We start from the raw sequence: 23,739 nt of genomic DNA, 5'->3' as shown, positions 1-23,739 counted from the left end.
TAGTAACTGAAAATTGTCCATCTAAAGTGCAAGTATGTGTAGGGAAAAATTGCAAGTATATAATATGATTATACAACACACTAGCATCCACCAAACTGTCCAACAGAGCTTTATGAAATATCAACAAAAATCATAGAATTATAACATGGCTCAGGTTCAAAGGGACCTTAAAGATCACCCATTTCCAACCCCTTGCCATGGACAGGGACACCTCCCACTAGATCAGGTTTCTCAGGGCCTCATGTAACCTGGTCTTGAACACCTCCAGAGATGGGACATCCACAACCTCTCTGGGCAGCCTCTTCCAGTGCCTCACCATCCTCTGTCTGAAGAATGTCCTCCTAACCTCTAATATGAATCTCCCCAATTTTAGTTTAAAACCATTCCCCCTTGTCCTGTCATTATCTGATTGAGCAAAGAGTTGCTCTCCATCTTTTGTAGAAGTCCCCTTTAAGTACTGAAAAGCCACAATGAGGTCACCCCAGAGCCTTCTCTTCTGTAGGCTGAACAGCCCCAGCTCTCTCAGCCTGTCTTCATAGGAGAGGTGCTCCAGCCCTTTGATCATCTTCGTAGTCCTCTGGACCCATTCTAACAGATCAACATCCTTCTTGGGCTGGGGGCCCCAGACCTGGACAAAGCACTCCAAGTGGGGCCTCACAAGGGCAGAGCAGAGGCGGACAATCACCTCCCTCCCTTGCTGGCCACTCCTTTGTTGATGCAACCCAGGGTGCAGTTGGCCTTCTGGGCTGCAAGTGTTCACTGCTAGCTTATGTTGAGCTTTTTATCCACCAGAATCTCCAAGTCCTTCTCTGCAGGGCTGCTCTCAATGAGTTCTTCTCCCAGTCTGTACTCATGTCTGCGATTGCCCCAGCACAGGTGCAACACCTTGCACTTGGACTTGTTGAACCTCATTATGTTCACATGGGCCCAGTTCTCAAGCTTGCCCTTTGGATGGCATCCCTTCTGTTGTATCAACTGCATCACTCAGCTTGGTGTCATCTGCAAACTTGCTGAGGGTACACTCACTATCACTATGTCATTGATAAAGATATGAAACAGTAACAGTCCCAGGACAGACCCCTGAGGGACATCACTTATCACTGGCCTCCACTTGGACATAGAGCCGTTGACCACCACTCTCTGGGTGTGACCTTCAAGCCAACTCCTTATCCACTGAATGGTCCACCCATCAAATCCATCTCCCTCCAATTTGGAGACCAGGATGTCATGTGGGACTGTGTCAAAGGCCTTACAGAAGTCCAGGTAGATGACATTGTCAACTGATGTAACTATATTTAGTTAAAAGTCCATTATCTTTTTTAATCAAAATACCCCATGGCTGGAATGTGGCTCTGCACACAAATTTATCCTTACAAACAAACAAACAAACAAAAAAATCTGAAAGTCTCTAATATTTCTAATATTACTTTACTGAGATAGCACACTACAGTCCTCTACTCCCCTTGTATTAACATGATTATTCTAGCTTGTGATGAAAAAAAACTTGCAGAAGCAGGTTTTCGTGTTGTTTGAACAGAGATAGCAGTCACTCTGGTCACTCTCCTTTTAATCTGATATAAAAGTGAACTACATTTGGTGGATCAGCTCAGTAAGTGTCATACCTCGCTCATTGGTTGACAGTCCCATCTGGAACCAAAGAGTAGAGCTGTCAAGGGACATCCCAGCTCTGAAGAGAAACTTGGTCTCTACAGATGCTAGCAAATTCAAAGTTACAAATAAATTGAAAATTATGATTAAAAAAAAAAATAAAGTTACTCTCTGTTCAGTGAATAATCAATGAAGTTAATGGGGCAATGCAAGAACAAGTTTTTGCTAACTTGTTTTACTATCAATACAAAATATCCCATCTTAATTCAGAACAGGTTTAGAAGTTACTGATGTTTGGAGGTCAAAAAAATAAGTGTCTCCAAATTCACATCCTAATCTGACAAGATTGACCTCTTTCCTTTGTCAGCTACAGGTGTCACCAGAAAAGACCCAAGGTTTCAGTCCTTCCCTGAGCTTGATCACCATTCCAAGATGTGGTTCAACCCCAGGCTGAAACATCTAAATTTAGATGTCTACACATGGACTATGGGCAGGTCCAACAAGGTGTTAGAGGTGGTTGCCCTCAGAAGCAACTGGGGTATAAACTGCCAGATGGGTGAGAAAGATAAGGTATATGATCCAAAGCAGACTGATACTTTTACAGAGCAGTGCTCAATGCATGTCAGGTAGCACTGGACATGTGTGGGCAGCTAAATCAAAACACAGTCCTCAGTTGACAGTGATAGAAGAACCTAGGCAGTGCACATTTAAACACCTGTACTTAAGTGTTTTAGTCTTGAAATTATTACCTTCCTGAATGCCTGCACTAATGACTGCAAGGCTTTGTGTATGACTATCTTGTTAAAGTTGTCTTCTGTTACTCAGATGTTGTAATATTTTGGCAGTCTGTGGGAGAGAACATCCTTACAGTGCCTTCTGCCTCACTGCTCTTAGGAAAATGTTTTTTGGAGCTTGGAGCTGATAATGAGAATGCCCTCCAGGATAATGGAAAGCAGAGTACAGAAATGCTCACTGGGTGCTGAAGGTCAGCCTCTGTTTTCTAGCTTTTCTTGCCCTTGTATTGAATCAGTAGTTGGATCTTTTTGTACCTAAACTGAGCAAGCTAATGGAATTGTGCAAGCTTACTACTGTGCACTCATAGTAGGTCACTCTGCAGCCTGAACATGTACTATGCTATACAAAATTACTTCTTGGTGGCCTCGGATAAATCTGAGGATACAGTTCAAAGCAAATGATGGCGTTTTATTGGTACAAATTTTTATAAATAGATAGGTCTTGTTATAGTGGTATCAGTTCGATCCTATATCACATGCCCATGGCATGCATGGTACATTATTTATAACAGAATTCACCCTATGCAAAACTATAGCTAGTGAAAGTCCATTCCTCTAACTAGGGTAAAATTAGTACTATACTGGCAATTAAATGACTACTACAGTAATGTCCCAAGTAAAAAAATATTTCAGGGGTGGTTGGAAAGCTTAAAGAAGTCTGCTTACTTTACTGTAGAATCTTCTTACTTTATTGTAGTTTAGAGTTTTATATAATGTATGTAGTGTACTTAGCATATATACTCTGTATGCTGTAATGCAAACTAAGAGGACAGAAAGCATAATTTCCTTAATGAGTATTCTGTTATTGAGGATTCTGTCTCTAAGCTGTTCCTTGCCTTGAATAATTTCAAAATCCACCTGGAAAGATAAATTTCCTGGCTGCCTCCAAGCCAGACTGCCAGCTTTGCACTGCAGGCAAGCACCTGCCCATACCAAGCCAAAGTGTGCCTCTCCGTAAAGACATCCTGTGTTAGGGAGATTAAATCGCAGAGGAAGATGTTTCTGAGGGCTCTAAAAATACCACCTTTCTTCTTTCTCTTCTGTGCCAAAAAAATAAAAATACAAAAATTACTAATATTTGCCCTATGTAAACCCTCCAATGTCAGTGAAATTGGGAACTCAGCTTCCCTGAGACTGAAAAAACACCTAAGAAAACCAATAAAAAAGCACAAAAGGAGCAGAAAAGAGGGCATTATTCAAGTACACTTCAGGTGCCTCAGCATGCAACTTTCATGCAGTTACAGCGAGATGGACAAGTTGACCTACACTATATGCCTTTTCTTCTCTATCAAAAATTGTTATGGTTCTATAATTAGATCAAACAAAGTCATGCTTTCTTCAGCCTGCAAATGGTGCCAAGTGTTATCAGTATGGAAAGGCAGGACATTTAAACCACTCAGGCAGGTGAAGTCACTGTCACCGATATTATTTTCCTGAGTGCTGATAACGGCTGTTCAGCTAATCTAGTTCATAGACTGCTTTGCTGTAGTGTAATGATATTTGCACCTCTGGAAGACAGCCACACTCTATTGAAATGAAGCTTGATAATGTTTCTGTACCAGTTCTGCTTCAATTGACTTGACTGCAGTGTTATCAGAATGTTCAGTTTATAGAACCCAAGCTATATTTGGTGTCTCCTTGATGGAAAAGAAAAATCAGTCCCTAAGTGTTGTCACCTTAATACATTAGTTACAGATGACACTTTTCTTGAATGCAAGAGGGAGCAATTACACTTTGGGGGCTTGCTTCTTTCTTTTCACTGCTATCTTAAAGCAAGATGTTGCTAGAGGATTGTCCTTCACTTCTGCACCAAACAGCCCCCTTGTTTGACCCCATCTCCCTGGTGACATGTCAGGCACAGGCTGATGGGTGGGCTGTGCAGTGAATTTATATTAATGCATTTCATAAAGCAATAGTTTCCACTTTTAATATAAAAACCTCAGACCCAGAAATGAGCCTAACAACCCAGCTGTCTCATAAGTGCTATATAATACAATGTGCTGACAAATAGCTTACTGATGTGCAGCTATACTTTTGTGTTTTACTGAGTTTGGGTGAATCAGGGCCAAATTTGGTAGCACAAAAGTTGCAAACAGAAGTTTCTACTTTGTTTTGAGTTTCATGTCTACATCAGCAAATAATACAGTATAGTAGGATTAGATTTATGAATCGAAGAAGTTGGATTTGAGACACTTGCATCCATCTTGTTGTTCAGAGGTTTTGCTTTGGCAAGACCTTCAATTGAGGCTGCTCGTTTAGGTCTTTTGCCCCCACCACACACGTCGTTCAAAAGTGCCTGCAGGTTAAAACATTAGTTGAGACCCTTGTGTTTCCAACAGTGGTGGAATGTAATTGGTAGTCTGCCAGGGCAGGTCTTCTCCTCTAGTTTCCTTTGAAAGCAAGCCTGCTGCATGCACCAAGGCTTCTAGAAACAAACCAACAAACTGGAAGTGAAGAAAGCTTTTAGATTTGCTTCAAAAGCTCACTTCTTTCTGAGTCAAAATACTAATACAGACACAGCCACCCTCTCTGAAGAACAGCTTGATAACTGATTTTTATCTCTAGTATAAATTAAGGAAAAAAAATCACCACAAACTTAACTATTTTAAGTTTCTCATCTATCTGCTACAGTTTATTTCCTTTTCCCTTAAGATTCTTCAGTCTTTTGTATGAAGTGCCCGGGCTGAAATTCGACTGTTATATATAACAGATACTGTTAGAATAATAATTACACTGTACTTACAGATCAGGTTCCAGCCTCTGATAAGAGCTTGTCAGAAGCTTTTAGATTCCTATAGTCCATCCATCTCAACTCAAGACTACATACAGCTCTTTCCCTTCCTCCAGTAACTGAAAATCCTTTCCCATACTCTGCATGCAGACTCTCATTGTAAATGGAATTCATCCCAGTGAAGAGCGCTAGTCAAGTTCCTAATTTTTGCCCAAGGGAGTGCAAAGAATATCAAGCAGGTTTTCTGTGCAGGGTTGAATTTCACCCAAAATTGGATGCCAGTATCACATCGTTACATTTCAGAGCAATACAACTAATTATCAAATGAAGGATCTATGTATGGAGAAATGAGATGGCTTCAGAATATGTCTTGGTGAGCAATTAGCATAAAAAAATGAAAGATTTTTTTGTTTGATTATATAAATTTGTGGGCAGGAGTATAATTTCTGAATAAAGTAATATAAGAATGAAATAGTCTGAGGTTGTGCCTGTTGTATGAATATTTTGTTTGCTTTGTCACTTTAGTTTTCTGTTATTTTATTGTATCCTGCCTCCTCTTTTGTTTATTGGAAATATAAGCATGACATTAATTTCATTATCCTATTCTGCATGCAAGCCTGTATTACATTTGCAAATTAAGAAGTGGTAAGGAGAAGAAAATTCAGTAAGAGAGACAGTTTATTATGCATGCATAACCAAGCAAGTGTTTGTTTTAGAACAGTACATCTTGAACAGTTGTGATAAGGTTTGCCAGGATTTAAGTATGAGTTTTATGAATAGAATTTTTTAAAAAGTAACTACTATAGAAATCACTTCACTTCATTGAACTCTGCGTGCTTTATCTTGAGTAGCACCACAAATTGTGATATTCATTGTTAAATTGAGTTAGAATCTGAAAAAGAGAAACAAGGGATAAATGTGGGTATTATTAAAATATGTAACTTGTCATAACTCTCATTATTGTAAGTAGCCTCCACTTTTATGACATCTTAAATAAAAGTGAAGAGAACTACAAAAAGATGTTTTCCAGCGCTAAACATAAAAGCAAAAATCTTTACAGGAATTTTGTTCATTCAGACTAATCTAAAATATTTGTTCCCATAAAATCTGTGCTTTGCTGTAAATTCCAGGATATTAATACTATGCACGAAGTATACGAAGTATATGCACGAAGTATACGTGTATATATATATACACGAAGTGAACCATAGATTTACTTGAAGTGACTCGTGAAAATGCAACTCATTAGCAGAGCCTCGTTGATAGCAGAGGTAGTAGCAACAGTATTTCTCCTTAAGGCAAAGTATAATGTTGCAACATTATTTAGATTTAGTGATGTCAGCTTCTGTTTCTTGTAAAGTCATACCTATGTATCTGAGCTCATATTTTAGTTCATAATGCATATGGTCTAGCCTAAGTAGCACAATGCTATATGAAGAATACTAATATAGAAATTAACCATAAAATTTTCAACACAAACTTGGACATGAATTGGAATATTGTGACTTGAAATATCACTATCCATTTCACACAACTATCCATTTCACACAACTATATTTCAATGTTAGAGTTATACATAATGGTATCATATAATAATACATAATATTTACAATACAGTAATACCAATACTAATAATATTGTATTGATATATTATCAGTATGAAATCCATAATATATTGCATTATATTATTATCTTACTGTCCTAATAATATAATTGCATAAAAATATAGCTTCATAGTTTTACTATATATATTATACTACAAAAACTATATATATTGTGTAAACTAAACAGTCAGACAGAAAGACTGAAGCATGTGTATTAATGTACTGTCTTTTTTTTCTACTAGATAATTAGTATAAAGATTTTCTTTTGTTTATTTTCCATGTATCATGTATCCTTTTTTCCCTTCCTCATGTTCTCTTATGCCTTGTCATTTGTTCATTTTCCAACCATCTTCATCTTCTTTGTCATATTTGTGCTTTCCAGATATCTTCCCTCACAAAAATTATTGAAGATATAGTCATGCAGTTCACTGGGCTAAGGTTGGAACATGGAGTGCTATTTCTGGTACAACAACAAATCTGCACGCAAAACTTATTCATGTCATCTCACTGCTTGTTATCACTTTTTCTATACTGCTAGAAGCCTATGCTTTTGTACTGAGCCCCTCTGTCCTCCTAGAGATTAGAAAAGGGATGTTAATAAATGCAGTGCAAGGTTCCCAACTTGATCAGAAAATTCATCTTGTATGGGCAGGACAAGAAGGAGGGGCAAACAACTTTTCAAGGAACTGCTTAGCTATTTAACTTCAGAGAGACAAGCTCCAGAATTTTATTGGTATTACCTAATAGGGTCTCATTCCATGTACTGGATTTATGCCGGGCTCACTATAGGTAGTTGTGATGCTTAATTCAGCTCTCCAGTTTACAGTATACAGTGGGATGTATACAATTTTGGTGCTGCAAAGTCGTGTATGGGGAGGCCGAAGTCCTAGCACCACATCCAGTGCAGGAGTCAGTCAGGCTTCAGAATGATATTTTGAATATTAAATAAAAGCTTACACATCCATATGACAAATCGACTTAAAGATGGAGATGGCCATATGAATATGGACATAGTACCTTTTTATTCCCCTCTATAAAGTATATGTGGTAGTTCCATCAAAACTTGTCACGATCATTCTACTGGAACAGAATAAGTTATTTTGAATATACAAAACATCTTCTACTGAATTCTTAGAATTTACTTGGAATTTACTTGGAATTTACTTGGAATTTACTGCATACAGGTCACTGAATATGGCTGAGTGTCCAGCATTTAGGAGCAGCGTTGCTGTGAAATGGGAACAAGAAAATTTGCAGGACAGCAATAAGTGCTAATATGAAATTTGACTCTCACCTCTTATCCCTGCCGTGATACAAATGAAGGCCTGATTGTTTTTAAATTGCTCTAAACTTGCTTCCAGAGTACTCTAGTCATCATCCTAATGAATCGAGTCGGTACTTCTGCTTTAATAATTCCATACAGTATATTACTTTTATTAAAAAGGGAGAAGAATACCTCTAAATAGAGCAAAATGAGACCTGACAAAAGCATTATTCCCTGGACGTTTCTACACTGCACCTATGTTACTCCCCACACATGTGAGGGGTGGTTGTAAGTGCTTGAATGACTGAGAGTGCACATCCTGTCAGACAGCTACTGATATGATCATGAGCCAGCTTAGAAGAATCCAGCCTCCCATTAACACATCAAATCTCATAGTGGCCAATTTTCTGTTGGGTTTTCCTGACAGTACACTGACAGCATAAGGGAAAGCTGCTCAGAAATGAAAGTTAAGTGCAGTAGACCAAAATCACCAGTGATGGAAATGTAACAAAATAAGTTGCTTTAAAACAAAATGCAAGCATGGAAGTGTCAATGGGATGTATACAAAATAATGAGGTTTAGAAACTGAGTCAGCGGAGAGTTTGTGCAGAAGGGAAGCAATTAACTGAAGAACACCATATAAAATATTTCCCTTAAACTTATTAATGTACTTGGTGTGCAAATATTTCTCTTCCACATTAACTCTTTGCTAAACTTCTCATTCATGTTGTAAATACCAACCAAGTCTGAAATATGCAATAATTTATAAAGTACATTCACATCAATTACAGGCAGTTGACATATGCCTGATGTTACATAAAACACTGAAATTTGCCCCTGGCCCCTCTCATGATGTAGCCATTCAGTGAAGTCTCAACATACCACATTGCTATTAGAAAGTACTATTTTTATTTTTTTTTTGATTCTGCTTTCATATATACAGTTTTGTAGCCTTTTTTTTTTTTTTTTTTTCCTAGCGGCAAGCCAGTGTGATTATAAACAGTTCTTTGTTTGTTGCATTTTATTCAAGAACAGGCCATTTACTATGTGGGGTTTAAATACTGGGAGCAAATGTCACCCTCTCATAGTTAAATCATTGAGTCATCTATTTTAATTAGATCAAGAGTTAGAGCTCACACACTAGTATTCATATTCATTAATGAAATGCACTGTCAAATGTGTTATCTAATAAGATTGTGCACTGATTTATAACAGGTGGTTACTCCAGATTTTGTGCTCTAGCAGATTGTCTAAAATCAAAGTACTTCTGTTGACTTCTGTAGCATTGAAGTCATTACATAGTCAATGCAGAATCACAGATCAAAAATAAATAAATATCTAGCAAGTCCATAATGGATATAAATTCAGTTAGATTTTAAAAACTGAAAATTAAGAAATGTGATGCAATAAGGCAAGAAATTTAATGAGTGTACTCTTGGAGTTGAGAACCCCACATTTTTACTTGTAACATGTGATGGTGAAGCCAGAAATATTTTTTCAAGTTAGAAGATGCCAGCCTAGCTCATTTTCCTGAAATCAAGAACCTCTAACATTCTGCTGTGTTCAATAAGTTCATGAGATTAATTGACACCCCATGAGGCCTCATGAAACAGCATCAAACTGTAATCAGCCACTTGAGTTGTTGTCTCAGGAAGCTTCAGGTCTCCATGGCAGCGATAGAAGGGCTTGTTACGTCTGGGTAATGTATTTCTCACCCAAGCACTTGGGATAGAATTAGCTCTGTGTTATATAGCTTACTCATCTAAGGGCAGACAAGCATGGATCGTCTTTTATTTGTTCAACATGGTATTTATTTGGTATTTATTTAAGATCTTTCATGCCCCAGAAACTTTTTTTTTTTTTTTAATTTTATGTTGTATTCTACAATGTTACACCTAATACCAACAATCATGTATGGTGAATTCAAGAACACAACAAATATTTTCTATCAATTTAGTACCGTATTAGTCTGCTCCTCAACAATGCTCCAGCAGAAAAAAAAAAAAAAAAGTGTGTATATATATATATATAGTCTTCGATTGTAAAGTTATTCTGTTCCTTTTTATTCTGTTCCTTTTTCTCATCTTGTTTTTCTCTTTCTTTTCTTTTCCCCCCTACCCTCCCAATTTTTCCTCTTCAGAGTATTCTCAGTCTCCCTTTTAATAATTTTAATATCTCAGGAAATCCCCCATGGATCTACATTTCATCTTTTCTTTTGTTTGCTTTGTTTTCTACTTCATATGCTTGTTTCAGCTGACTCCCATGCTCCCATTAAAATCAGTGGAAAAAATTCCGTCAACTCCAGCTGTGGTGTACTGAGCTAGGCCCTGGGCTTAAGGTGGAGGTAGCTGCGCCTCTGGTTCATTGTAACCCCATTCCTGGGAAGGGACCTCACCAAGAGCCAAAGACTAGGTGGAGCACTTAAGGCAAAAAAATTCTAGGTAGCCTTTCATGCCCTTCTGCAATAAGTCTTCATCCTGATTAACAGAACAACAGGAGGAGTTGGTAAGTGGCACCGAGGTGTCTCAGCACAGGGGTCTCTCCAACATTGTTGCAAAGGACAGAAATTCTCTGACTAGATTTATTTTTTAATATATAGTAACTGAACACATTGCAGACTCACTGCTGATTATACTGCCCAGTAAACACAGAAAGTGGCAGGTAGGGTTCTGTCTATGCTGTGGGTTGTAACTTGAAGGAAAGGGGAGGGAGGGACAATTAAAAAAAAAAAAAAAGAAGAATTGAAAAAAGCCAAAACATGATGTAGCTGTAAATCAATTAAGATGCAATGGGCTAAAGGGATTCTGGAGCTGAGGTACATACACCAAACATGGAAACTGTGAAGAAAACTGTAAAGTGGCTCATTGTTACTGAGTCATGATTTCTTATGCATCTCTACACATTTCAGTAGTGCATTCAGTCTCCCCTGCTGAGGACACCTCCTTGTGTACTAGTACTTATCTCTCTTATAGAGGAAAGTTTGCACAGAGGATATGATACAAGAATGTAGACAATTCGCAGAGTTTGTAGTTTTTCTTGATTTAATGTTAATTCAGTTTTAAGTCTGGAGGTGCTAGACAGAAATCAAATTAATATCTTCAGTCAACAATTGTTTTCTACAGTCAGTAATCAAGTGTTCATGTTAATTCTTTCGATCTCTTAGTAACTGGTGTCTTTTGTTTTTGGACATGTTCTGGAGTCTTGCATTCATCACATAGAATTAATTTTAGAAAGTAGTTGTTTTCCCTTTGGGTACAGAGGAGATACTATTGGGTGATTACTCCTGTGTGATAGTTCTTGAGAATGGGGTGCTGGAGTTTTATTTTGGAAATTAACATAAAGGTGCTATTAATCTGAATTTGAGTGTCCAGTTTTATTGAAAAATTAACAAACTTTCAATTGGTTGATGTGCTGGAGGGTGGGTTTCAAGCCACAGGCATTTTGCTAAAAAAGTGATGGAAAAAGTATTAATTCTTTTCTTCAGCCTTTCTACCCTTCCTTCTATTCTTTTTCCCTTTCTTCCTTCTTTCCTTCCTTTCTTCCTCCCTTCCTTCCTGCCTTCCACCTCCTCTCCCTCCCATGCATTTTTTTTCCAATCAAAATGCAAATGTTATACTTTCCTTTTGCAGAAGAATGAAAGGGTGTGGTGTTTTTTTTGGTGGTGGTGGTTTTTTTGTTTGTTTGTTTTGTTTCTGTGGCTGAGATGAGTAGAACTGTGACATATATAAAAATCCAGAGTTAATGAAAAAGTATATAGAATTTTACAACCAAGATACATGCATTTGGGGAGAGGCAGAGAAAGAGTGGTATGTGTGCATGTAAGTAACCTTCCTTTTTCCATTTGGATTTCATAGAACACTGTGAAAGAAAACAATGTTTTGGGCTTCTGTTGGAAAAAAAAGTGTGTGTAGGGAGGAAGGTTGCATGAGAAGCTAATGTACAGAAATATTCTGGTTTCTGAAAAAACAAACAAACAAAAGAAAATATTTCCTTAGATACAATACAATACAATGATGAGGCACTGATTTTAGGGGAAGTTTTAAGAGAAGATTGTCTGCATATAGTTCAATTAATGTATGATTAATGCTTACACTGTAAGGCATATTTCTGAAGTAGATTGCAAGTATACTTAGCACAAGTAAATTAATTGACCGATCTGGATTTAGTAAACATTTATTAATATTTTGTCATAAATTTAGCAGTTATTCCCTGTTGCTATGAGCAATAGAAAGCCACTGATTAGACATCCTATTGTACCATTTCTGGTATTGAATTGCTCTACATGAATTGGCTTTAACATTATGGTATCTACAAAGAAAGAGTTAAATACTTGTAAATGAGAGGATGTAAATGTTTAATGTTATTGGTATTAAAGACTATAAAAAACTATCTGACATGATTAGCTTGTATTGTATGAAAAAGGCACTTAATATAAAAAGATCCTAAAAGACAAGGATAAGTTGTGTGATAACTGTTTCTGCTCCCACAACACATGCTTTATTTTCCCACACAGTTACTGCATAATCAGTATCATTATTGTAAAGTGCTTTGACTTAACTTTAATATGAAAGACACTGAATATAAGTTACATTCTGTTGTGTTCTGTAGAAGAAGGTCAAAACGTACAAGGATCTTAACTTATGTCAAGTAGGTTTCATCTGAAAAGAGGTGTCAGACAAAGAAATATGACATTGCACAATCTATTAAATGCAGTGCTGGAACATGCATTGTACTCCAAAAATTGCAATTGGAAAAATGAAAATAGTAAAAGATAAATGGAGGACTCACTCTTCAGATTAATTGATAATACCTCACTCATCAGAAAAGAGGTAAAAGAAATGATCACTTGAAAGGAGGAGAGAGAAAGTAGCATGAAATAGTGAAAAAATTGAAGGGATTGACTTCAAATGGAAGGGAGACAATAATGTCACAATCAGGTTCACTGAAGGACTCATATTTGTGCAGAGAAGCAGGACTATGAGGAAAAAGTGAGTGGTGCAGTATTTCTTTTGCATAACAGGAACAGTTCTGTCCAACTTAGAAGACACATTTCTATTCTATCTACATTTTAAGTTAGTCATTTTGAAATATAACTTCACTGAAGCTTTAGTGGGCACTGAAGATTTAGATTTACACCAGTCAGCAAAGGCCATCTACAGAGCACCTGAAAATCATAGAATTATTAAGGTTGGAAAAGACCTCCAAGATCATCTGGTCCAACCATCCCCCTACCACCAATATCACCCACTAAACACTGTCTCTAAGCACCATATCTTAACACCCCAATCGACACCCACCACCTCCCTGAGAAACTCGTTCCAATGCCTAATGTTCTGAGATCATCTATCATTTTCTATCTTTTTAGTCCTTACCCATATTTTTTTCAGTATTTTCATTTAACTGCCAAGATTATAACTCTAGCAGTCATAAAACCACATTCCTTGCCAATGTTGTCCCAGAAGTTTTTTCAGCCTCTACAACCATATCCCAACTATGACAGTTCTGATAACCTTTTTTTTCGCAGGTTGTCCTTTCGTCTTTTTGGGACTGATGCTCTAGGTACATAATGACAACAGAAATTATATTTATTTTCATGGCAGAATTAGCGTTTGGAAATGTATTTATTTCATACATAGAAAATATTTTCAAAATATCAAGTCAAATGTTAACCATAGCACTTACATCGGACATAGATAAAATCACACAGATAAAAACCAGACAGCATCACATACCATTAAGCAGGCTCAGTGTATCTGTATTGTCCTAAATATTCAAATCAGATTTAGTCTTCTATTAGGAGAGTCAATTACATCATATACTTCCCTTCATAAATGTATCATACTCTGTCTTAAATAAAGGTTTCTAGACAGCCTGTACTTTAACATGAACGTTATTCTTAAGTCTGTTCCACAGATGACAAAAAACCTTCTGGATTCTAGCCTAAATAGAGAGAAGGCAGGTGACTTAGCTTTCTTTCCTTTTTATATTATTTCCATCCTAGATATAATGTCCTATTTGAGCTGTTTCTGTGCTACGTGGCATTCCAGGCAGTTCCGCTCACTTAAATAAACTAATTTGCTAATTACTTCCTTTAAATATTACTGTTTGCAATCAGAAATGATCTAAATTCCCAGATTCACTTTATTATGTATTTCCTTTAAAATTAAATTGAGTTCATAAACTGTATACATACAATTTCATATGTACCTTTCCATTAGGTACCTAATTCCCTAATTCCCTTTGCAGGTCAACTCTTGATCAGTTTTTTAGAAGGGTCTGATAGATGTAGCTGCTCAAGTTCCTCTGATTTCTGAAAATGTGGTGAAGATGTTGAATCACACTAAAACGTTTGAAAAATGTACTCTATTCCCACAATGAAGATTTTTAGTTTTGTTATGTTCCATTTATAAAGTTGAGAAAGTGTTAAGAATGCGTTATTTCTCAAAAAAGTACAAGTCCCTTATAAAAGATACCAGAAGCTGCAACATATTAGAATATATAAGATTTGTTGAAGATTTGAATGGCCCTGCTGGCACATTTCTTCAAATTCATATGTTCTATGAGGCTGATTCCAATCAACATTGCTGATTTAGTTAATGAATGAGTTAGGAATAGGTTCATGACAATAGGTTTATGACTCTTTAAAGTTACAGCTTTTTGATGGATCTGACCTATTAGTTCTAGCAGGTTTGTACTCTGAAAATCATGTTGGATCTGCTAAAAGCATTGCACTTCTCATGTCTCGGTATTCCAGAGGCACATTAAAGTGGATATAATGCTGCTGGAATAGGCTGAGTGTGAAAAATATGAAGATCTTTGTTTGCAAAATTTAGTGGCTGCCCTCTATACGTCAGCTGAGAATTACAGTATTGCTGCTTTTGAAGGAAAATATTCCTTTGCAATAGATAACTGAAACTCCGCAATGTTGATTCCACGCTAGCAGAAACTATGCATAGGGTTTTGAAGGTGGAGGATTGTAAAATATGTGTGGGGTAAATGAAAATGAAAAAATCCATATTGTTGGCTTCTGCTGAAATCAGTTCCAAGAATATGGGTGGGTAGGATTCCCTAGAAGAACCCACTGAGGTGACCACTATTTAGATGAACTGAAAAGTTATCAACCAGTAGACACGTGATTATGGCATACTGTCCGTGTTTCAGATGGTTAGAAGACCATTCATGCCTACTGTAAGAGGATATCTATCACAGCCGAACAGAGTTATTTGCTTTTCATCCTATCTCCATGGCTACTTCCCTAGAAAATTCTGCAGTTAATGCATTGGAATCTTGTCTAGCTAAAAAAGAACATTCAGGGAAAAGCTGATTAATTGAACAATGCTGATGTTCATTTGTGCATCCTAATATTGGGACATTTGTATGATCCTCAAGTTTCACATTGCACACATGTACTTTGATTAGCTCTTGTTTTCTATCATTTATCCAATGAGTTTTAGAGATCTTTCAGAAATGTTGCTATAGATGCAGGAAAAAAAAAAGGGGGGGAGGGGGAGATCATAAAAGTTGTGTGTAGTTATCCCAAGGGGTAGTGAATGAGCAACTCAAAACAAAAGTCTTACAATTGTTGTCTCTACTTATCTGTGTGCAGGTCCTCAACATCCAGAGATGTGTTGTACTGGCCCAGACAGTTTTACACATTTTCCCCCAAAAAAACATCATTTACAAGTTCTCACATGAACTTTCAAAAAAAAAAAAGTACAGTTTGAAATTTAATCATATTCTAAAATGCCTATTTTAACCATGAAACTCACTAGTTCTTAAATAACTTACCATTACTGACCTGCTCAAGGGTCTCCTGTGTATGTCTAGACCTTTCTCAAATTGTGAGAACCAGTATTTCCTCAAAGGCTGTATCTACATGTCTAGCTGTATCTTCCCCAACAAGCAGGTCTAATCTCTCAGGCACAGTGATGTAGAAAGCATTATCAGCCACACTGCATCCCAAGGAAAAAAGGTTATGCCCATACTTGGCCTAAGTCTCCTCAGGTCTGTGTGGTACCCTCAGACATATTGTTTGGCTTTATTTCAGTCTGTCTGAAAAAAAAAAAGAATATGTGAGCACTGTGTTAAAATACTGCATGGGTATTTTTGTGGTCGTGGCATAATGCTGTGTGCATTTTAATGGCAAGAGAGTATTGCATACCTTGGGGAAGTCCATGAGATTGGGGTGCCTGAAGGCATACAGGATGATGGTTGTTGGGGGACTATATAGGGCATGGAGAGCCTGGTAAAGTCTCATCCTTGCTACCTATAGAGCATGGTCCTTGAACTGAATGTTATTCGAGAACTGTGCTCAGCTTTGTCTCAAAAGGATATAGCAAGTTTACTCTGAAATGAAAGTCTGGGAATAAACTATCATACACAGAGTGGGGATGATGGAGCACCAGGTTCCAGGATGAAAGTTATTTGCTGGGGTAGATGTACCCAATAGTATTTTACAGCTGACATTTCACCAATACTGAATCAAGTGGAATCATTACCCTCAGCATCTTACATATAACACTACTATTAACATGTCAGAATGTGATTTGCCTTGACTTTCACTGTTGACTTTCATTTAATTTCTTTTCTACTCTAACCTCCTGGACCTTTTTCCTTGCACTTCTGTTTACTCAGCTATTCACAATATAGTATTGGTGGATGTGATTTCACCCTCCAAAGTGAAGCATCTTACTGAATTTTATCTTGCTGATTTTAGTCTATATCTTATGATTATTGCAGTCACTTTGAATCCTGATCCTGATCTCTAAAACATTTGTGCACCCTGCACTGTTAATTAATATAATTCATAGATTTCATACATAACCATAGCTCATTTCATCATGCAAGTTTCTAATGAATCTCTTAAAATTCTCTAATGTAGAATCTGATTCTGTAGCATATTCACATGCTTATATATGTCCTACTTATCCTTTAACCTCTTTTCTGAGAATCCCCGAGCCCCTCAGTAGCAGCAGCAGTATTTAATACTAGCACTCATTATCTAATCTGATTCATGGACCTATATATAAGATATAAAACTCTAACAACCCTGCTTGCTTATGTATCCAAAGAGAACAGTCTGTCATTTATTGAGCTCTGCATTCATGTAGCAGTTAGATGTCCTATCACTAATTTTCTATTCCAGTCTAGAAATAGGTGACCAGAAATGGGATAATGATGCTACATTTTTTCTCACATTCTATTTGCACTATGGATTTACTCCACAGTATCTGTAGAAATCCATGGGTTTATAGAAAGCTGTCTCTGAAAGTTTTACTGTATCAAGTGACCTACTTTTCACCTTAGTCTGTTTGAACATAGCAGATATATTTACTATCAATTCCTGAGGCAAGCACTGTAATATTGCTTTGTCTAGATCAGCATACTTTAATGGCCATGCAGTCTATTAAATATCTTTTACAGACTCTGGATTTAATAAATGATTTTTAATTGACTAGGTGTCAGTGGCAACATTCTAGAAAACTCAGTTACATGGGATTTTTCATTGATTTTCCCTATATTAGAAAATGAAATGTCAGATACCATTAATTGCATTTTCACAATAAGAAGCATACTGCAAAAGTAACTGCTAAGTGAAGCACTTCCAACCTAATGTGCAATAGAAGTATTTTTGTTAAATGAATCCCATATATAAACATTTATTACAGTTATGTGCCTCTGTGGGCCAAATTGATGTGAATGTAATTACAGTCTATAATATGGAGCCATTTTACACATTTCCAGGAAAAAAACAAAACAAAAAAAAAAAATCAGGTGTATTCTGCACTCATTTATCCTTATACAGTATTTATCTGCATGCAGCAACGTAGCAGATGGTTAACCCATGGTTTCTAGGAGCATTTACTTACATCTCTGACATGAGCTTGTACTTACTATTAGCTGCCCATGCCTCAAAGACAGAGGTATTAATTTACATTATCTTACAACTATACTCATGTTTACCCAGGCTACACGACATTTTTAAGTGGTGTATGATCCTGAATAAAATCTATGAGACTGTGACACACATGCTCATTATCGTTTCTGGTTCCCAGTTTGAAACATATTTATGCATCTTTCTAACTTTCTTGTTTCTACATTAGTGTAGTAAACCTTTTATGATCACATATGTTTTCTACAGATGTAATTGCACATTTCTTTCACTTGGTCACATTTATTTTGCCAAAATTGGCCCATGGACTCTATAGTTGAAGAGAGATGATATTAATAGTCTGTATGTGAAAATTCATTTGATTACGCACAATTTACTGTAGTGGTAGAAGTTCTTATGCCTTTGCAGAGAAATAAAAACCCATGACCTTTCTAAAGTATGTGATGTTGCATTCAATTTCCCTGCATCTGATCGATAAGCAAGCAGGAAATTATATCTTTTGCCATGGTAGACAAGCATAATTAAGCAGTAAGGCAATGGAGGTAGTTGTGATTATCTTAGGATGCACCTGGGAGCTGCCTTGTTGCTATTTTAAAACATCTTTATGCTAAGGGAACTGTATTAATTTCTGCTGAGAAAGATAAAGTTGGCAGTTTGGAATGCTCATGAACAGCAGTTTCAGTTGTGCTTCACAGAGAGTAATGCTGTGCGTTCACCCCAAACAATTAGGCTTCTTCTTCAACAGAAACAAAGATGGAGCAGGCTGTAAACATTTAATTGACAGTTCAGAAGCAGGAGAAAAAAAATGCTTTGGATGGCTGCCAATGAGTGTAAAACTTACATTTTTTTCCAGATTAAAATAAAAATATGTTGCCCCCAACACTTGACTTCCGAGGAAGGCATTGCTGCATAATTAATGCTATTGCATCCACATTCTAATTTATGCATTTTAATTATACCAAAGGCCCGGTGAATAATTAATGCTAGCAAAACAATGGATCTGAAGCATAAGCTGAAAAGTATCACTTTTTAATGGGCTTTGTAAATTTAAATAACTAATAAAAGCTATTTAACTGTTTAATTGCAAGAATATTTCCCCCTAACACAATCAACTACTAACTGCCATGACTGAGCAGCCTCTCAAGTGGAGAAGTGAAATAGCTCAAGCTACTTGCTTTTAGAAATGGCCAATCTGAGTATACCACAGTACACTAATCCACCTGAGCCATATGCATGCAAGAAAAGTTTATTTGAATGTTTGCCCTGTGGGAAGGACTGGCATGATGTTGGCATCATCTGTAAGGTGTAAAATTAAATTCCAGGTACAAAATTCCTCTTTGACCTCCTGTCTTCAAGCTGGTCAGTTCACACAAGGTTCATGGGGAGATTTGGAATTGAATATAAAGAGATATGATATAGAATTCATTATCTCTGAATTCAGCAATCTAAAAATTAAGGATGTAGGCCAGGTTAGTAGTTTAGAGCCTTGCAGTTGTTGACAGAGAGAGATAACATCTCTGGAGAGAGTTTCATCTCATCTTAAAATAGGCTTTTGAAGTAGATAAAATTAATCATCATCTGGCAGTGGCTATCGTTTTTCTATTTCATATAGAGGAAGCTTAGGATACTACCTTAGGTGCATGGTCATACACCTAGCATACACTAGACAGGCTAGTTTAGGTAAAGTTACTCTCACTAGCAACACCAGCCTCTAAGATACCATGTGAGAAAGACCTACTGACACCAACCTGATGTCTTACAAACCAGGGCAAAGCTGGAAGGCTCACAGCTCAAACTCATCCAAAGAGCTCATGTGTCACATGGACAGCCAACATCCCTGCTGCTTGGTCAAGTCCCAGGCCTAAAATTCACGACTTTCATTAAGAAAGTCCTTCGCTCTAGAGAGGCTCAAGAACTGCACTCATGTTGATCTGCCCTGCACGAAGGCTTCCCTCCTTATCCCTGCACTCCTGCCAGGCAGTGTGACCGAAGAGGAGCAGGGTGTCCCAGACAGGCAGCATCTCCTGGCTTTGGCATACTTACAGTTTGTCACAGGCAGGGTGATGAAACCATGCCGACACCAGACAGTTATGTCTGCATAGCATGGAAAGTCTGGTGCTTAAAAGTACGCATTTCTTTAGATGAATAAAATGATACAGCAAATGATAAATTACTGCAATCCCTGGCAATAGCTTACACACACTCAAGTAATATTAACTTGTCAATGCAAATATAAAATGAATTGCTTTTAATGACTTCTTCATTAATTTTTTTCCATGTCAGAATTTTGCATATAAAACTCTAAGGTAAAACATTTAAGTGTAATAATAATAATAAGATATTGAAGGACTTGTAACAGAAATAAGATCAGCAAAGGCTGCTTCCAGCTTTGAATATCAGGACCTTTATTTAAGTGTATTATTTGTAGGTTAGTAGCTAATAGCTCCTATGTTTTAAGTTTTCTCTGTGTACCTAATATATATTGAAAGTAAAGTACCTGACTCTCCAGAGAACCTACCTGAGTCAGTAAGGAGACACAGAGGGAGAAACCACTTGTTTTCCCTTTCTTTCATCTGTATTTGCCTGAGACTGGACATCTTCCAGCACTATAGCAGCATGAGAGTTGTGCTAGGTCACATCAGTGGCTGTGGCCTGTGTCTGGAAGGTGATGGTTGCATTCAGTAGGATGCAGCTCAGGTAGGATGATGTGTAGACCCTGGGGAAGGGACATGGTGGCATGGAAAAGGCTCCTGCTGCAGTGGCACTCCTCCAGGGAAATCTCAGCCAGCCATAGCCAGCAGCTGTCTGGCCCTGCTGAATATTTGATGTGAGGTAGAAAGCAGAACGCAAAAGAAAATATGTCTTGGTATCAGGCTAAAACTAGTTTCTTTCTTCTGAGAAACAACATCCAAAAGAACAAAGGCACAGAAGCAGTGCCAACCAGGAGCGTTGTGGAAGTTAATTCATCCTCCTGGTGATTTTGATGAATTTATCCTCCTGGTACTCTTCACTATTCAGATTTTCTACCGAGGAGCCAGGCAGTGTCCTAATGTGCCTTAATTCTCCATACTTTGCTTACTGTGGTACCTAAAACAAGTGCTTAGAATAATTATTCAAGAAATACAACTATTTAACTAAATCCAACTTAAAACCCAAATATTTTCAGCCTGTACTTTAATACTAAGATGGTGCCCAGTGAGTTAGCAGTTCTGGTCAATCTAGTGTTTTTAATGTGGATGACAAAAACAGCATGAGCTCATGATCTGTAGCAAAGTGTCTCCCTTTGCTTCTGCCTTTGCAGGACTATGCTGAGAAGGAGAAAGCTGCAGCCAAGGCTCTGGAGGATGTGAAGGCTAACTTCTACTGTGAACTGTGTGACAAGCAGTACCACAAACACCAAGAATTTGACAACCACATCAATTCTTATGACCATGCTCACAAGCAGGTAAACCTGACAAATATCCATAGATATTACAGTCGTCCATCTTTCATCCTTCCTGATTGCGGGGTTTTCTAAATTCACTCAAGTAGAAGACAAGTTAACATTTGATGCTTTCAAATTTCACACAATATTTTTCATTAAAATCAAATGTAAAATATTAGTTGTTTTAATCTTCATCACAATTTAAGCCCCTTTGTCTGAAAGATCACTGTAGTTTTAGATAGGTGCTCAGTACTAATATTCACAATGAAATAAATACATTAAAATGTGAAGTTACTTATAAATTAGAGGGGGACAAAGAAGCACTTCCTCAGATATCCAGGTCCCTCTTTTGGATTCAGAAGGCATAAGATCATGCTGTTTCAAGCTGGTCATGCTGTTTCAAGGGCTGAAAAGCAGTTTGTTTTTTTTTTAAAAAAAGAAAAAAGAAAAAAGCATATGTTTCTGAAGTTGAAATCTATGTCCCGTAATGACTCTCAGGGTGGAATACATTTTGCCTTACATGCAGAACATGATATAAAATGACAACTATTGTTGAAGAACAACATATTGGATTATTGGGAAAAGATAATAGATGCTAATTATTTGTCATCATTTTTGCATCTACTTAATTGGGTCTATATATGATAGGTATATCCTACCGATGTATGCCTGTTATTATTCTATGTTTGCTTTCTGCATCCTAGTTTTTCCTCTGATTTTAGCAAATTGCATATTCCTGTTGGCATTATGGAAGAAAAATGCAATTAATTGTTGAAAGAATTTCAGAACTCAACAAAAATCATTGATGAAGTTCAGGAATGAACATTTCTGAACCTCTGATGTAACTAATCATATGGGTTATTCTAATATGTAAATTAGAACTGTAGCAAGATTCCATAAACGCACATTTTTCTACTGTTTTTCTACTCTCTCTTACATGTGTTACACAGTTCAAGTTCTCATGCATTTGTGTACATTCAAGCTGCTAGTGTATTAGTGTCTCCTGGGTGATCACTCTTCTGGGTACATGGGGGTTGGGGCAAATATATGAATCATTTAGAAGCTGCAGGTATTTCTTCTACAGAACTAGAAATAGAAAATGTTAAGAACAACAAACAGCACTAAAGGCAAAACTTCTCACTCTCACTGCAAGCAATCTTATTGTCTTTTCTAGTATTACAGAGAATGTAAATCATCCTGGCATTTTCTGTGTACACCTATCACAGCACTGCATGAATGAACTGGTTAACATCTGCCCACTCATCATGATGAACCATCCTGCTGAATTCAACCAGCCCAGGGTCAGCTGTTCATGGGCATTAATAGGACTCTTGTGGCCCATCACTCTCAAACCAGAGCTAGATTAATCTAACGTATTTATGTATTAACCTAAAAGCAATTCTTCACATTCCAACTCCATTAATTAATCTGCAAAAATGGTTCTAATACAGAACAAATGCATTTCCAGATCCTAAATATGTGACACTAATCCCTAAAAATCCCCATTTGCTTCAGAAATATTTTCACCATTCAGCTGATTTTCTACTTGTCAGAGATGCAACTGATCTCAGATAGATCAATTTGTGCTATTCCCTGTTCTCCACAGCCTCTGCAGAGAGCAGCTTATCCGAAATAAAACATCCTGCTTGATGCACCATCTATGTTTGTGTTGTTGGGCAAGAGAGGTTTGGGCAGCTTCCCACTATAAAAGAGAATGTTTAAGCAATAAAGCTCTCTTTAATTTGTAGGCAAATTCAGTGCTTTAAAACCAGCCATACTGATGGTACTGTGAACTAAGAGGCTGCATGGAAATGCACCACACATACAGAATATCAACTGGCAGTACAAGCTCACCCCACCCTGCCCTTTCAAATGTAGTTCAGAAGCTCAGTTAGTGCAGGATTAGCTAGCTGTCCTCCTGATGTGACAGGGTAATTCAGTCTCATCTCCCTTTTTACTTCCTGACTGCTCAGCCACGTCTGGGAACAGCATTACTTTGCCTCTAGGAATATCATGAACGCTGCCTTTTCTCTGACTTTTGTGGTTGGTCACAAAAAGTAACTTTATTCTTCTTACTTTTATCAATTTAGTCTTCAGACAGAAGTTAATTTACAGTTTCCTGTGCTTTTAGTTAGCTTAGCTTCAAAATGTTTGCTCCAGGAGGTGTAGTAGCCACAAGAAAAATTTCTTTCTCTTAAGGTGTACTTTCTGTTTCCCAGAAGATATTTGAGGATACCATTAGTCATATGCATGGATGTGCTCTGAACACTGTTCTTCTACTGGAGATTAAATGAAAGTCAGGGACTCTTTAGATTTCACTAACAATATAGTGTAGTCTCCCCTTGTGATTCCCCTTCTACTTAGAAATCTGTATTAAAGTGGCAATGCTCTTTAGAGAAGATATAAAGACAGAAAAAAAAAG

At 37.2% G+C, this 23,739-nt stretch overlaps 1 protein-coding gene across 2 annotated transcripts in view; it reads left to right on the top strand.

Annotated features, from left to right (window-relative positions):
* Nucleotides 1–23,739, top strand: part of ZNF804B (zinc finger protein 804B) — a 238,558-nt gene that overhangs the window by 185,374 nt on the left and 29,445 nt on the right. For both annotated transcript variants that reach the window (XM_083824589.1, XM_083824588.1), the window contains exon 2: nt 21,195–21,338. In XM_083824589.1, the coding sequence (XP_083680715.1) occupies nt 21,195–21,338 (144 nt within the window). The remainder of the gene's footprint in view (nt 1–21,194; nt 21,339–23,739) is intronic.

The sequence above is a fragment of the Anser anser genome, assembly GCF_964211835.1.
Source record: "Anser anser genome assembly, chromosome: 2".
Taxonomy (NCBI): domain Eukaryota; kingdom Metazoa; phylum Chordata; class Aves; order Anseriformes; family Anatidae; genus Anser; species Anser anser.
This window is presented reverse-complemented; position numbering and strand designations above follow the sequence as displayed.